Raw genomic sequence first — 17,248 nt, 5'->3', positions numbered from 1 at the left:
CCACCCTTGTATATCCTTATTTTACTGTAATCCAGTGACCGATTGAAATTGTCTCTCACCATTAGAAGGTGTTGAGGACTGACTCGGTGATGTGACCATCAGTGTTCAGGACATGTATATATTGTCATGTGTCCTTTATAGATGTTTTATGGCCTAACTGCTGTTTGTGTCCTCAGGGTCCTGCTGGTAATGCTGGTACTAAAGGAACTCGTGGTGCCGCTGGGCCCCCTGTAAGAACTATAAACTCAAATCATTCATAACAACACTAGTTTTCATTTATTTTAACTGAAGAAAAATGTAAAGTATGTTTTTTTAAGAAAGCTGTTCTGTATTCCTCTGTGTGTGTGTGTGTGTGTGTGTGTAGGGTGCTTCTGGTATGCCTGGTCCTGGTGGAAGAGTTGGCCCTCCTGGTGGAAGTGTAAGGTCACCTTTGTAGCACTTCATCTATCACCAATCTATCATTCATCCACACTGAAACATATCAAGTTTGGCTTTTCAAGTTAGAAATCTTTAACTCACATACTGTAATACTTAAAAGATTTGCTCTAAACAAACTACCCTCATCTCCTAAATGTTTTCAGGGAGCCCCCGGACCCCCAGGCCCCCCCGGCCCCTCTGGTAAAGAAGGACAGAGGGGTGGACGTGGTGAAACTGGTCACGCTGGTCGCCCCGGTGAGGCTGGAGCCGCCGGACCCCCAGGACCCTCAGGACCATCTGGAGCCAAGGGTAATGATGGCCCAATGGTAAGCACAGAGCAATAAACATATAAACATATAAGCAAAAACATTCATAAACAAATAAACAACAACAATACACATATAAACAACAATAATAAACAAATTAAGAACAACAATAAACAAATAAACAACAACAACAGCAATAAACAAAGTAGTAAACAGAGCAACACATCAAGGATGAAGGGTTGAAGGGAAGGGCTGAAGGGATGAAGTGCTGAAGGGATGAAGTGCTGAAGGGATGAAGTGCTGAAGGATGAAGGGATGAAGTGCTGAAGGATGAAGTGCTGAAGGGCTGAAATGCTAAAGGATGAAGGGATGAAGTGCTGAATGGATGAAAGGCTGAAGGGCTGAAGGGATACAGGGCTGAAGGGATGAAGGGCTGAAGGGATAAATGGATAAAGGGATGAAGGGATAAAGGGATGAAGGGCTGAAGGGATAAAGGGATGAAGGGATGAAGGGCTGAAGGGATAAAGGGATGAAGGGATGAAGGGATGAAGGGCTGAAGGGATAAAGTGATGAAGGGATAAAGGGCTGAAGAGATAAAGGGCTGAAGGGATGAAGTGCTGAAGCATGAAGTGCTGAAGGATGAAGGGATGAAGGGCTGTTATATTATAATTATATTATTAAAAGTTTATATGTTTCTCAGCATTACGAAACAAATACGAAAAAAGACAGATAATTTAAAGAATTAGATGGAATGTTTAACAAAATAATAAAAATGAAATAATACAAATATATAAAATAATACATCCAAATATGTAATGCTACATAAACGTTATGCATGTAGTAAAGTTTAAACCATGGGGATGAATCCCTTTATATAGGCTTGTTCTGGTTCTCCGTGCTGCATTGAAGAATATGTCATCTTTGCCTCGATCTGTTCTCTTTCTCCAGGGAGCCCCAGGAACCCCCGGACCCGGAGGTATTGCTGGACAGCGTGGTATTGTGGGAGGCCCAGGAGGAAGGGGAGCCAGTGGTAGCCCAGGAGTTCCAGGACAAGCTGTGAGTGTTCCCATCAACAGCACCCCCACCCTACTCGACATATTACTATTTAAGGGCATCAAGTAGCTATGTAAGAGCGGCAGGTAGCCTAGCGGTTAAGAATGTTGGGCCAGTAACCGAAAGGTCACTTTGAATCCATCAGCTGACTAGGTGAAAAATCTGTTGATGTGTCCTTTTCTAAATTACATTTTTATTTAACTAGGCAAGTCAGTTAAGAACAAATTCTTAATTACAATGACGGCCTACCCCCCCGGCCAAACCCTCCCCTAACCCGGACGATGCTGGGCCAATTGTGCGCCTCCCCATGGGACTCCCGATCACGGCCGGTTGTGGCACAGCCTGGGAATGAACCAGGGGCTGTAGTGATGCCTCTCAGACTGTAATACAGTGCCTTAGACCGCTGGGCCACTCAGGGGACCAAAAGCAAGGCACTTCAACCTAATTGCTCCTGTAAGACACTCTGGATAAGAGTGTCTGCCAAATGTAACTTTTAACTTCTATCAAAAGTGTTATCTCACAACTCAAATCAGCTTCATTATTTTTCACACAAAAAGCCAATCAGATCCTTCATTCTTAAGTTATCTCATGGCTTTCTTTGTCTCTACTTCCAAATCTTAAGAGTCTTAACCCTTGAGCTGTCCATTGTCCTCTCTCAGGGGGAGCCTGGTAAGCAGGGACCTGGCGGCCCTGTCGGTGAGCGTGGATCCCCTGGCCCCATGGGACCCCCTGGCCTGTCTGGTGCACCCGGTGAGGCTGGTCGTGAGGGTTCCACTGGTCACGATGGTGTTGCCGGTCGCGATGGACCCCCCGGTCCCAAGGTAAGCCTCTACTATCAAACCACGTCTTACTCTTCCATGACACTGTTGTTATAAACAACATTGCTGCTGGATAATAGAAACAGCCTAATTGTCTTGAAATTACACACTCAGGGCTCTATTCATTCCGCATCGATGATGTTCAACGCTACAGCGTGATGGAAATTTAAAGGCAATATTCCCGCTTTAGCATTCACGGTAAACGCTGCACATATTAGCTCAAATGGGAATTACTATATATTTCTATTGCGCATTCTGTAACACTTCAGCTTGACTTATTGAATGGTTTATGTACTTACTGTTGGTTTATGTAGAGCTCTTTCGGGTGCTCTTATCCAGCACTTTACAATGTAAGGAAGGAAACTCCAACACTTGTCCCCGTTACTGGTGCTGTTACCCTCATGGCTCTTTGTTCCTGTGTGTGTGTGTTCATTGCAGGGTGACCGTGGTGAGAATGGTAATGCTGGTTCCCCTGGTGCTCCTGGACCTCCCGGTGCCCCCGGTCCATCTGGTGCTTCTGGCAAGACTGGTAGCCGTGGAGAGTCTGTAAGTACTCTTCTCATCAATTTAGGGGTCGACTATAGTATCTCTGTCACTTTCAGGCCGAAGGCCTTACAATATTTTTCTTACGATTTGGACATTTGTTGGACTAGCTTACAATGTTACCCTGAATTAACCCTGAGATTCATCAATGTTACCTTGACATACCCTGAGATTCATCAATGTCACCCTGACATACCCTGAGATTCATCAATGTTACCCTGACATACCCTGAGATTCATCAGTGTCACCCTGACATACCCTGAGATTCATCAATGTTACCCTGACACACCCTGAGATTCATCAATGTCACCCTGACATACCCTGAGATTCATCAATGTTACCCTGACATACCCTGAGATTCATCAGTGTCACCCTGACATACCCTGAGATTCATCAATGTTACCCTGACATACCCTGAGATTCATTAATGTTACCTTGACATACCCTGAGATTCATCAATGTCACCTTGATATACCCTGAGATTCGTCAATGTTACCTTGACATATCCTGAGATTCATCAATGTTACCCTGACATACCCTGAGATTCATCAATGTTACCCTGACATACCCTGAGATACATCAATGTTACCCTGAGATTCATCAACGTTACCCTGACATACCCCGAGATTCATCAATGATACCCTGAGATACATCAATGTTACACTGACATACCCTGAGATATATCAACGTTACCCTGACATACCCTGAGATATATCAATGTTACCCTGACACAACGTTACCCTGAGTTCCATCAATGTACACACATAATTATCCTTGATTCTCTCTCTCTCTCTCTCTCTCTCTCTCTCTCTCTCTCTCTCTCTCTCTCTCTCTCAGGGTCCTGCTGGTCCTGCTGGCCCTAACGGTCCTGCTGGTGGTCGTGGGGGTCTTGTAAGTTTTCTGTCAGCATTTTGTCATCCATACTCCTCAACCTAATGTATTGTAAGGATGTCCACTGTCTTTGCTGTGTACATGTTTGACCTTTGACCTGTGTCTGTAGGGCCCTGCTGGTGCTCGTGGAGATAAGGGAGAGGCTGGAGAGGGTGGAGAGAGAGGCCACAAGGGACACAGAGGTTTGAGCGGCATGCCCGGACTTCCTGGACCCGCTGTGAGTATACCAGCCTTCCAATATCATACAACTCATGCTGTTACATTTAGCTTCTTCTCTTTACGATAATTTACTGCCCTTTTAAAACTTGTTTTTAGTGATTTGTGGCATTAAGGAAGCATGCACATTGTGTCTGGGTGGAAGATCTGTTGTTCTCTTTGCTTTAACATATATAATGTGTGATTAATGTGATATAATGTGTGATTAATGTGATATAATGTGTGATGAATGTGATATAATGTGTGATTAATGTGATATAATGTGTGATTAATGTGATGTATCTGGTTCCAGGGATCCCCTGGAGAGTCTGGGCCTGCTGGACTTAACGGACCTTCTGGACCCCGAGTGAGTATGACTCTGACTCCCAGTTCATCAATAGAACATGGTTGATAATGTAATATAAGTTACACATTGGCCCTGCCCTCCACAACACTCTTCAGTTGGATAACATTGGCCCTGCCCTCCACAACAGTCTTCAGTTGGATAACATTGGCCCTGCCCTCCACAACAGTCTTCAGTTGGATAACATTGGCCCTGCCCTCCACAACAGTCTTCAGTTGGATAACATTGGCCCTGCCCTCCACAACAGTCTTCAGTTGGATAACATTGGCCCTGCCCTCCACAACAGTCTTCAGTTGGATAACATTGTCCCTGCCCTCCACAACAGTCTTCAGTTGGATAACATTGTCCCTGCCCTCCACAACAGTCTTCAGTTGGATAACATTGGCCCTGCCCTCCACAACAGTCTTCAGTTGGATAACATTGGCCCTGCCCTCCACAACAGTCTTCAGTTGGATAACATTGGCCCTGCCCTCCACAACAGTCTTCAGTTGGATAACATTGGCCCTGCCCTCCACAACAGTCTTCAGTTGGATAACATTGGCCCTGCCCTCCACAACAGTCTTCAGTTGGATAACATTGGCCCTGCCCTCCACAACAGTCTTCAGTTGGATAACATTGTTCATAGAATGATCCTGTATGTGATGTTGTGTTCTTAACCTTAACAAGAAGATTCCTCACATCAGATTACACAAGGATATCCTATCTAGTCATTTATTAGTGATGTTGTCGCTGGAATGGAAGGAATAGGACCTCTGATGAAGGCCATTGATGAAGGCTGAGAGGTCAAGTTGTTAATAGTTAAATAATGGTGAGTGAGCGCTGTGACTTCCCTGTTCAAGGTATATGACTTCTAATGGAGTTGTTGTTGTGTGTCCTACAGGGACCCCATGGTTCTTCTGGCTCCACTGGTAAAGATGGCATGAATGGTCTGCCTGGACCCATCGGACCCCCCGGACCCCGTGGTCGCAACGGAGAGATGGGACCTGCTGTAAGTCTCACACTGACCTCCACATGTACCATGCATACGCACAAGAACACACACAGATCCTAACACACATAGCACAGGCCTTCAATGCCAGATTTGACCCCTTTCTGTCTTCTTCTTCCCTACCCAGGGTGCTCCTGGTTCTCCTGGTCTGCCCGGACCTCCAGGTCCCGCTGGCGGCGGCTTCCATGTCGCACCGATCTACAACCAGGAGAAGGGACCTGACCCCATGCGAGGAGGAGGAGGATACCACTACCGTGCTGACGAGCCTGACATGATGAACGGCCGTGACATGGAGGTGGACACCACCCTGAAGAGCCTCAGCCAGAAGGTGGAGAACATCCGCAGCCCTGAGGGAACCCAGAAGAACCCCGCCCGCATGTGCCGTGACATCAGAATGTGCCACCCTGAGTGGAAGAGCGGTAAGGTCCAGGCTCAGTCCAGCGCACGCCGCAGACAAACACTGGTTATATAGTATGTAGGCATGTTGTGATCAGTGATTGGTTGGTTGGTTGGTTGGTTGGTTGGTTGGTTAATTGGTTGGTTGGTTGATTGGTTGGTTCAATGAATGAATGATTGAATTATTTAATTTATTCAATATTTAAAAAGCAAACATCAAAGTGCTAGCAACCTACATTAATAACTCTATCAATATAATAACTTCTACTTTATTGGACCTCTATGGTCACCTGAAGCACCTTGATGGCTTATATTCTGTTCTCTCTTAAACCCACAGGCCAGTACTGGGTGGACCCCAACCAGGGCTCTCCTCTGGATGCTGTCCAGGTCTTCTGCAACATGGAGACTGGAGAGACCTGCATCTACCCATCCCAGGACACTGTCCCCATGAAGAACTGGTATACCAGCAAGAACATCAGGGAGAAGAAGCACATCTGGTTCTCAGAGTCTATGGACAACGGCTTCCAGGTAAGGACCATTCAGCGTAACCATGTGACAAGGACTACAATCAGAGCTCGGGTAGAAACGACTCAGACTTACACTCAAACTTGGATTACTGGGGACATGGGTCTTGACTTGGACTCAAGTTTTAGTGACCTGCCTTCACTACAAATCTGCCTTCATGATACTAACCCCCCTCCTCTCCCTCTCTTCTCCAGTTCCAGTACGGTAGCGAGGGCTCCAACCCAGAGGACGTCAACATCCAGCTGACCTTCATGCGCCTGATGTCCAACGAGGCATCCCAGAATGTCACGTACCACTGCAAGAACAGCGTGGCCTACATGGACAAGGGCACGGGCAACCTGAAGAAGGCCCTGCTGCTCCAGGGATCTAACGAGATCGAGATCAGAGCTGAGGGCAACAGCCGCTTCACATACACTGTCAGCGAGGACGGTTGCACGGTGAGACACCTACTACTACTGTCCACTTGTACTGTCCTCTACTCTTTTCTCTTATCTTTCAACTCCCTTCTGCTGTCTGTTATTCTATTCTCTCTTCTACTCTCGTCTTTTACTGTTTTCTGTCTTCTACCTCTCTTCTACTCTCCTCCATTCTCTTCTTCTACTCTCCTCTATTCTCTTCATCTACTCTGCTCTATTCTCTTCTACTCTCCTCCATTCTCTTCATCTACTCTCCTCCATTCTCTTCTTCTACTCTCCTCCATTCTCTTCTTCTACTCTCCTCTATTCTCTTCTTCTACTCTCCTCTATTCTCTTCATCTACTATCCTCTATTCTCTTCTTCTTCTCTCCTCTATTCTCTTCTTCTACTCTCCTCTATTCTCTTCTTCTACTCTCCTCTATTATCTTCTTCTACTCTCCTCTATTCTCTTCTTCTACTCTCCTCTATTCTCTTCTACTCTCCTCCATTCTCTTCTTCTATTCTCCTCTATTCTCTTCATCTACTCTCCTCTATTCCCTTCTTCTACTCTCCTTTATTCTCTTCTTCTACTGTCCTCATTTTGAATTTAAAATTGTGTGAAATCCATGGTATGAAACTAAAGATGAATGAAGTAACTACATAAACAGAGGTTATATAGAGGTTAGTGTGTCATCAATCATCTTTACTAGGACTGGTTTCTGATTCTGACCTATGCTCTCGCTCGCTCTCTCTCTCTCTCTCTCTCTCTCTCACTCTCTCTCCACAGTCACATACTGGCACATGGGGCAAGACAGTCATCGACTACAAGACATCAAAAACATCTCGCCTGCCCATCATTGACATCGCTCCTATGGACGTTGGTGCACCTGATCAGGAGTTTGGCGTCGAAGTTGGCCCTGTCTGCTTCGTATAAAATCAAAAAGAAATATGGACATGGAATTGTTTGCAGTCATCTCTAATTCTATTTTCTATGCATTACCTACAAACTCATTCGGCTGCCACTGGTCCACGAGCTTAAAACTACTCTGCTGAAGACGTCGTTTGCATGTTTTTTATTCTGAAGAAAATACATTTGGGGGACTGCTACTTCAACCGAAACTTACAACAATCAAGGAAACTTAAAAAATTATATTTTGTTTCCACTGGCAACAAGAAAATAAGTGTAATATGAAGTGTAAAATCCCCATGGAGAAACACAATGAGATACAGGTGACTTTTTTGCCGTTTTTTACCACTGCGGAAGGACAATGAAAGCAACAAATGCTATGTACCATTTTCTGGTATTAAATACATCTTAAAAACGACAGTGAAGTGTCTTCTTGTTCTAAATTCATGACAGAAAAACACCTGAACATTCACATTAATTTTGAATACATTAATGGCTACCTCAGAGAAGAACTCCATGTTACCCAAAATGTTTCACAAACCCTCGGGACGATTTTACACTACAGGAATATTATTGGATAGAAAACAAATGTCAAAGGTGCTATAATATCAACTGATGAGGTCCAGTTATTGGTCTTTGTTAGAACAATCTTTTCCTGTCATAATTAGCTAACAACCATCGGATCTTTGGTGCTAACAAATCACCACGTTGTCTTCCTTGTTGTCAGGCTAGTACAATTGTTTTCTTTGTCAAGTGTTGGTTAATTAACAGTTCTGAAATATGTTTTACTGTGGATAAAATGCATGCCAATGGTGTCTGGTGTGGATTTAGGGAAGTGGTTTTGTTTTCAGTTGTATTTCATTTACCCAGCTGATGTTTGTGTCCACCCTCTATGCTACCCTTGTGATTGTCCCTATCACTGCATCACTAAAGCACCACTCAAACCCTCCTGATGTTTGTGTTTTGTTTGTTGAAGAAAAACGTTTTAGGTTTCTAAAAAAGAAAAAGAGTTTTACAAAATCTGAGAAGCAGACACACCTTCATGGTTTTGAAAAAAGAGAATCTGTACTGATGTTGTACGTGTATAATAAATCAAGATGTTTTTAATTATTTGGATGCTGAATAAAGCATGTGAAGTGGTCTACACAATGTTTGACATGTCCCCTTGGTTTTCTCCATTCAGCTCACATCAAACCGACAGACAATTCAGCGACCGTGGCTGATTATACATTTTTTATATTTTATAGTTTATTTTGGGCAACTGATAAAATAATCTCCCAAATAACGTAAAAGTTTAACTTTCATTAAAATCTAATCTTGTAGGCTTATAGTCAAAAACATAACTTCAAATAAGCCCATGTTGGTCTTGTTCTTGGGAACATAATGTTGAGGCATTAACCAACATAGCCCTAGTTATTACCACTGACTCAAACCCTGATGAGTGGGACTTGTAGGACATAGAACACATTGGTAAGGAGCATTTGGGATAACAGGTGATGTTTATTTAAAATTTATTCAACTAGGCAACACATTCTTATTTACAATGATGGCCTACCAAAAGGCAATAGGCCTCCTGCGGGGATGGGGGCTGGGATTAAAAAATAAAATATAGAACAAAACACACATGGTGACAAGAGAGACACCACAACACTACATAAAGAGAGACCTATAAGACAACAACACAGCATGGCAGCAACACATAAAAACAGAGCATGGCAGCAACACAACATGGCAGCAACACATAAAAACAGAGCATGGCAGCAACACATAAAAACAGAGCATGGCAGCAACACAACATGGCAGCAACACATAAAAACAGAGCATGGCAGCAACACATAAAAACAGAGCATGGTAGCAACACAACATGGCAACAACACAACATTGTAGCAGCGCAAAACATAGTACAAACTTTCTAGTTGGTTTGGTTGAAAAAAACGTATAATTTTCTAAATGTCCAGTGCTCCTAATTTCCAATGACACAGTAATTGCGCAATAATAAATATGAGTTGACTTCTGAGCCAAGTCACCATTTTGTTGGGATCCTAGAATTATTAATGTAGCCTTGTACTGAACCCTGGAGGTATTCGGTGGAACAGTTCTGAATTAGACTAGGCTACAGTGAGGGCTACAGTCTATCTACCTCACACGGGTCTGTGGTCTACCCACTGCAAGTCTACGTGTTTTTGTTTCCGGCCAGTTCCATTCCAGAAGGATATCCTCCAAACCAGGTTTGGCGCTACACATCCACAAATCCTGTCACAAAAAGAAGACATGCTGAAACGTGAGGATTATGTGGATGCGATTCTACTAAATTTACAATGTCTTTTTTATAGATCTTCCGTATTTTTCTTTTGAAAATGAAGCGCAGATGACACGCGGAGTTTTTATCCTGTTATTTTACTTTTTAAAGAGGATTTGTCTTCCTAAAGACGGCGTGGATGAAGTGGATAAAAGTCAATGATGCCTCTGTGTGGTTACCCTGTAATTAGTAGTCTATTTGTTGTGCTTTTAAAAAAAATTGTGTTACTAAATTGCTTCTATTTGATAGTAGTATGTTAAGTACTAGGCACGTCATTGGCAGCGCTCCTCTGATTAATAAGACATTTTTGGACAAATGTTATTGCATGGTAATTACAGAATTATTACACAGGCTATTTGGTGATCGAGATTACCATTAAAGCAATAATGGAGTCAGTTAGGGGTTTTATTTAGAAAAAAAAAAAAATATATATATATATATATATATATATGTTTTTCTTTATATATATATATATATATATATATATATATATATATATATATATATATATATAATAAATAATATAAGAACAATTCTACCACTACGTGTAGGCTATATGCCTACCAATGATTAGGTTTAGGAAATTATTTATGAATCATTTAAAAAAACAGGCCTGGAGAGCCTTTACACACCAAAGGAAAAAAACGGTGGTTTGATTCATTCTGAAAATTTCCACATTCAGTTCTTTAACCCATGTTAATGTTGGAAGATAAGTGTAAAATAATTATTATGGGAGAATAGTGTACAATAGTAGGCTATACCCTGGTCTATTGCCTGCACTATCCATGGGACTGTGTGATGACAACCAAGTAGTACGCCATTCGTCGGGTCGGTAAGACTTGGTCTCCACTCTGCTTTATAACATTCAGTCATTTAAAAAAAAAGATAATGTGTTACTAATGATCCTCAGCAACAACCACATGGCCGTGACGGCGTTTACAGAGGATGCAAATGAAGGTAAACAATACAATGTAATTAAATGGAATGATAATGTAGGCTACACCATCTGACGGGAACTAACAGTGAATTGGTAGTTGAGTATGTGTGGTCATTAAGTCTACTGACAGTCGATAATGATAGTGGCTAATATTTAACATGATAGAAACAGGAAACGGAGAAAGTGGGGGTAGTTTATAATTAAGACGCTCGAGAGTGCCCAACACTGCAAGTTAAAGGGCTGTACAATTTAAATCATACACAATGGCACAGCATTTCATCAACTTTACGATGGGAAAGTTGATATGTTGATATGCTTCAGTTTTGTGGCCATATGACTGGTTTCATATTTGTCTCCAGCGATTATAAGGTAAAATAGATGTAAAAAATAATTGTAATTTATATTTACAATTCCCTACTCATTTATCAATAGCTCTAAACAAGTTGTAAATGACAGTGCATGGAGAATTGTGTTATTTCTATAGGAAAAAGTAAAGTAGATGATTTTCCCTCTTGGAACCGGCAGGTTCGCATGACCTTATTAATCGTTTCCTTGCGTCAGAATACGAATAGAGAGAAAAGTGCATAAAATGGGGATTAATTCCCTCATAAGAATGTTGAGCTCAAGGATCAACCGCTCAGCTGTTTGGTGCCCTGACTACCACGCTGAAGCGAACGCATTCACATGCGCAGACACTGTGACCATGTGAGAGAGAATAGTGAAGACTAACAGCCTTATTCTAATATTGATTCAATTAAATGTTTTCCTCATCAATCTACACACAAAACCCTATAATTGCAAAGCGAAAACAGTATTTTAGAAATGTCTGCAATGTATAATAAAATGAAAAACAGAAACACCTTATTTACATAAGTATTCAAACTATTTGCTATGAGACTCGAAATTGAGCTCAGGTGCATACTGTTTCCATTGATCATTCTTGAGATGTTTCTACAACTTGATTGCAGTCCACCTGTGGTAATTTCAATTGATTTGAAATGATTTGGAAAGGCATACACCTGTCTATATAAGGTCCCACAGTTGACAATGCATGTCAGAACAAAAACCAAGCCATGAGATTGAAGGAATTGTCCGAGGACGCCGAGACAGGATTGTGTCATGGCACAGAGTTGGGCAAGGGTACCAACATATTTCTGCAGCATTGAAGGTCCCCAAGAACACAGTGGCCCACATCATTCTTAAATGGAAGAATGGTGCAAAGTACAGAGATCCTTGATGAAAACCTGCTCAAGAGCGCTCAGGACCTCAGACTGGGGCGACAGTTCACCTTCCAACAGGACAACAACCCTAAGCACACTGCCAAGACAACGCAGGAGTTGCTTCAGGACAAGTCTGAATGTCCTTGAGTGGCCCAGCCAGAGTCTGGACTTGAACCCAATCGAACATCTCTGAAGAGACCTGCAAATATCTGTGTAGCGACCCTCCCCATCCAACATGACAGAGCTTGAGAGGATCTGCAGAGAATGGGAGAAAATCCGGAAATACAGGTGAGCCAAGCTTGTAGCGCCATACCCAACAAGACTCGAGCCTGTAATCACTGCCAAAGGTGTTTCAACAAAGTACTGAGTAAAGGGTCTGAATAATTATGTAAATATGATTTTCAGTTGTATTTATTTTAAATAAATGTGTAAGTTTTTGCTTTGTTATAATGGGTTATTGTGTATAGATAAGGGAAAATATATTTAATCTATTTTAGAATAAGGCTGTAACGTAGCAAAATGTGAAAGTCCGGGGGTCTGAATGCACTGCATACTTAACTTGGAATTTACTGGTACACTTTGAAGTTGATCCACTAGGTGGTGGTATAGACCAAATATCATAATCCAAGTTGAATATTATTATTTATTTCTCTCTCTCTCAATGGCTTTATTGGCATGGGAAACACATGTTAACATGTCATATGTCTACAGTATATAGTGTTGTAACGATGTGCAAAAACAGAAAATAAATAAACATGGGTTGTATTTAAAATGTAGTTCTTCACTGTTTGCTCTTTTTCTTGTGGCAACAGGTCACATGTTGCTGCTGTGATGGCACTGGTGATGGTGTGATGGCACACCCAGTAGATATGGGAGTTTTTCAAAATTGGGTTTGTTTTCTAATTCTTTGTGGATCTGTGTAATCTGAGGGAAACGTGTCTGGTCATACATTGGGCAGGAGGTTAGGAAGTGCAGTTTAGTTTCCACCTTAGGCTATGTGCACACTGCCACCAATCTTCTCTTGAGAGCCAGGTCCGCCTACGGCGGCCTCTCTCAATAGCAAGGCTATGCTCACCTGAGTCTGTACATAGTCAAAGCTTTCCTTAAGTTTGGGTCAGTCACAGTGGTCCGGTATTCTGCCACTGTATACTCATTATTTAGGGCTGAATAGCATTCTAGTTTGCTCTGTTTTTTTTTGTTCTTTCCAAGTAATTATCTTTTTGTTTTCTCATGATTTGGTTGGGTCTAATTGTGTTGCTGCCCTGGGACTCTGTAGGGTCTGTTTGTTTGTGAACTGACCAGGACCAGCTTGCTTAGAGGACTCTTCTCCAAGTTCAGCTCTCTGTAAGTGATGGTTTGTTATGGAAGGTTTGTGAATCACTTTTTTTTATTTGGTTGTAGAACTTAACGACTCTTTTTGGGATTTTGATAGTTAGCGGGTATTGGCTAAGTCTGCTCTGCACGCATTATTTGGTGTTTGACGTTGTACAGAGTCTCAATTTGGTGTTTGTCCTATTTTATAAATTCTTGGTTGGTGAGCGGACCCCAGACCTCACAAACATGAAGGGCAATGGGTTCTATATCTGATTCAATAATTTTTAGCCAGAATGTTTGTTTGCCAGATCTCTCCCTCGCTCTCATAAGCAGTATGTGTTCTATGTGGAGTTGCGCTAGCCGGGTCCCATATGTGCTGTAGCAAAAAATTGACAAACGAGTTGGCTAAAGCCCAGACCACCAGTTTAGGGCCAGGTTGAGCTACTGTTTTGAGTCTCTACTAGTAGTAACAGTAGACTACTTCCTGCTGGGCCACCAGGTTGATCTACTGTAGTGAGTCTCTACTAGTAGTAACAGTAGACTTCTCCCTGCTGGGCCACCAGGTTGATCTACTGTAGTGAGTCTCTACTAGTAGTAACAGTAGACAAATTCCTGCTGGGCCACCAGGTTGATCTACTGTAGTGAGTCTCTACTAGTAGTAACAGTAGACTTCTCCCTGCTGGGCCACCAGGTCGAGCTACTGTAGTGAGTCTCTACTAGTAGTAACAGTAGACTTCTCCCTGCTGGGCCACCAGGTCGAGCTACTGTAGTGAGTCTCAGCCTGGCAGGGCTTTCTTTTTTCTGAAATCAAGGCCAGTGGGAGGAATAAACAAATATTCACTACTGTCACTGAGTGAATCTGAAATGTCACTACTACAATGCCTTACTTTTGACTGGAGCCCATAGGGCTCTGATCCAAAGCAGTGCACTATAAAGGGAATAGGGTGCCATTTGGCACCTTGGTCAAAGGTAGTGCCAATTTCGATGCAGCCACTATTTACATGGTTTAGACGCAATACTCTCCCATTACCGAATTCATACCGCTACCTAAATAGTAATAACCCCTTTATTGGCTCATAGCCGACAAATCAGCCTGTTACCAACCCTTAGTAGTTTTAGAAAAAAAATTTGACCAGTTACAATGCTATTTACAGTAAACAAATTGACGAGACTTTCAGCACGCTTCTAGGGAAGGACATTCAAGAAGCACAACACTTACACAAATGACTGATTGGCTGAGCGAAATTGATAAAAAGATGTTTGTCTGTTGTGTTAGACTTCAGTGCGGCTTTTGACATTATCGGTCATAGTCTGCTGCTGGAAAATTGTGTTATGGCTGCTATGTTGTGGATAAAGAGTTACCTGTCTAACAGAACAGAGGTTATTTAATGGAAACCTCTACAACATAATCCAGGTAGAATCAGGAATTCCCCTAGCCAACTGTGTAGGCCTCTTTTAATCTTTACTAACAACATGCCACTAGCTTTGAGTAAAGCCAGTGTGTCTGTATGCGGATGACTCCACTATACACATCAGCAACTACAGCGATTGAAATGGTGGCAACACTCAAAGAGCTGCAGTTTCAGAATGGGTGGCAAGGAATAAGTTGGTCCTAAATTTTACAAACTAAAAGCATTGCATTTGGGAGAAATGATTCACAAAACCCTAAACCTCAACTAAATATTGTAATAAGTACTGTGCAAGTTAAGGTGACTAAACTGCTTGGAGTAACCCTGGATTGTAAACTGTCATGGTCAAAACATATTGATGCAGTAGTAGCTAAGATGGGGAGAAGTCTGTCCATAAAGCACTGCTCTACCTTAACAGCACTATCAACAAGGCAGGTCCTACAGGCCCTAGTTTAGTCGCACCTGGACTACTGTTCAGTCGTGTGGTCAGGTGCCACAAAGTGACTTAGGAAAATTGCAACTGGCTCAGAACAGGGCAGCACGGTTGGCCCTTGGATGTACACAGCAACCATTAACAATATGCATGTCAAGCTCTCCTGGCTCAAAGTGGAGGAGAGTGACTTCATCACTACTTGTATTTGTGAGAGGTATTGACATGTTAACACCAAGCTGTCTGTTTAAACAACTAGCACACAGCTCAGACACCCATGCATACCCTACAAGACATACCACCAGAGGTGTCTTCACTGTCCCCAAGTCTAGAACAGACTACGGGAGGTGCACAGTACTACATAGAGCCATGACCTCATGGAACTCTATTCCACATCAAGAAAACTAATGCAAGCAGTAGACTCAGATATATTTTCTTAAACATAAAACTACACCTTATGGAACAGCGAAAACTGTGAAGCAACACAAACATAGGCGCATACACACACGTACACATGGATTTTGTGATGTAGCTATGTGGTACTGCTGTAGGGGCCTGGAGGCACACACTTGTGAAATCTGTTATGAATATATTGTAATGTTTTTAAAATTGTATAACTGCCTTCATTTTGCTGGACCCCAGGAAGAGTAGCTGCAGGAAGAGGAGCTGCTGCCCTGGCAGGAACTAATGGGGATCCATAATAAATACAAATACCTGGAAGGTCAATCATTATGAACCGTCTGCCTCTGAATGTGTCATAGCTCTGTTTGTTAGTCACTGTGATCTGAAATGGAGAGATGTTTGACCCTTATCCTTACACCGTTACAGGCTCCAAACTGTGCCCAGAAATATCCTTTATGCAATTCATGCTTCAAATATGTTTCAGTGCAGAATCATATTTCAACTGAGTTAAGTTTTAAATTAAATCCTCATGACAGTGTCTGTGTCCCAAATGGCACCCTATTCATCAGCTTGGCTACGGTCAAAAGTAGTGCACTATGTAGGGAATAAGGTGCTAAATGGAGCCCCTAGTTGATGAGTCGATACTGTGTACTGCTATCATACTCTCTCCCTGGGCCAGTAGAGGAAGCCGTTATCATGGAGTGTGTCTGGGTAAAACGAAGCCAGCTGGGAAGGACTGCATGTTGCACATAAACAGCATGGGATCATTGTAGACCCACCCTGCTTTTCAGAATGGGAGAGTGAGAGAGTTTAGACACCTACCAATGTGCTGTAAGTTGTTCTAGATGCGAGTGTCTGCTAAATGATTCAAATGTTATGTAAATGATGATCACTGCAGACTGCTGCATGAATGTCATTTGTGGCATGTAATGATGCTTTAAATGAAAAAATTTGAAGAAATTACAATGAACATTTATCTGTTCATTGGGAATGCATTACGTTGTTGCTATTGGTCAATCATTAAAGGTATAATCACAAACTTCAGGTTCTGCTGTTTTTAAAGAGGTGACTTAATCTCCGCCTTACCATAGTGTTTCAGGAAGGGTTCAAATTCATTCTGGACTGTCTCTCTGCAACTGGAACACAAACCGCTGCCACATGGGCATAATACTGTGTACAAGTAGATAGGAACACAAGCACCAAAGGATATCACTATTTGATAGGTTACATTTACATGAGGTTACAAATAACATGGAACTTGGGCAGTGAACTGATTTGCACTTGAACACCGTGTCCACGCCACTACTCAGCCTCATGGCATACAACAATACACTTGACATAGCTGCTGAAATTATACTTAAAGTCAATTCACAAACTGCTGTTATCCGACATCAGCATATATACTGGCAGCACTATTGTTCTTACTATAAAACTATTTAATCACTGGTAAGTTCTCTAAAATATCTATTGTAAAAGACG

At 42.3% G+C, this 17,248-nt stretch overlaps 1 protein-coding gene across 1 annotated transcript in view; it reads left to right on the top strand.

Annotated features, from left to right (window-relative positions):
* LOC110503033 (collagen alpha-1(I) chain) overlaps window positions 1–8,907 on the top strand; it is a 35,162-nt gene extending 26,255 nt beyond the window's left edge. The window contains exons 36-49 of the mRNA XM_036960785.1: window positions 177–230; window positions 365–418; window positions 582–743; window positions 1,632–1,739; window positions 2,396–2,557; window positions 2,993–3,100; window positions 3,935–3,988; window positions 4,098–4,205; window positions 4,497–4,550; window positions 5,428–5,535; window positions 5,663–5,954; window positions 6,269–6,459; window positions 6,651–6,893; window positions 7,639–8,907. Of these exons, the coding sequence (XP_036816680.1) occupies window positions 177–230; window positions 365–418; window positions 582–743; window positions 1,632–1,739; window positions 2,396–2,557; window positions 2,993–3,100; window positions 3,935–3,988; window positions 4,098–4,205; window positions 4,497–4,550; window positions 5,428–5,535; window positions 5,663–5,954; window positions 6,269–6,459; window positions 6,651–6,893; window positions 7,639–7,785 (1,845 nt within the window). The 3' untranslated portion in view covers window positions 7,786–8,907. The remainder of the gene's footprint in view (window positions 1–176; window positions 231–364; window positions 419–581; window positions 744–1,631; window positions 1,740–2,395; window positions 2,558–2,992; window positions 3,101–3,934; window positions 3,989–4,097; window positions 4,206–4,496; window positions 4,551–5,427; window positions 5,536–5,662; window positions 5,955–6,268; window positions 6,460–6,650; window positions 6,894–7,638) is intronic.
* Window positions 8,908–17,248: the final 8,341 nt, after the last annotated feature.

The sequence above is a fragment of the Oncorhynchus mykiss genome, chromosome 23 (genome assembly GCF_013265735.2).
Source record: "Oncorhynchus mykiss isolate Arlee chromosome 23, USDA_OmykA_1.1, whole genome shotgun sequence".
Classification (NCBI taxonomy): Eukaryota; Metazoa; Chordata; class Actinopteri; order Salmoniformes; family Salmonidae; genus Oncorhynchus; species Oncorhynchus mykiss.
Note: the sequence above shows the minus strand (reverse complement) of the source record. Positions and strands in the feature narration are given on the sequence as shown.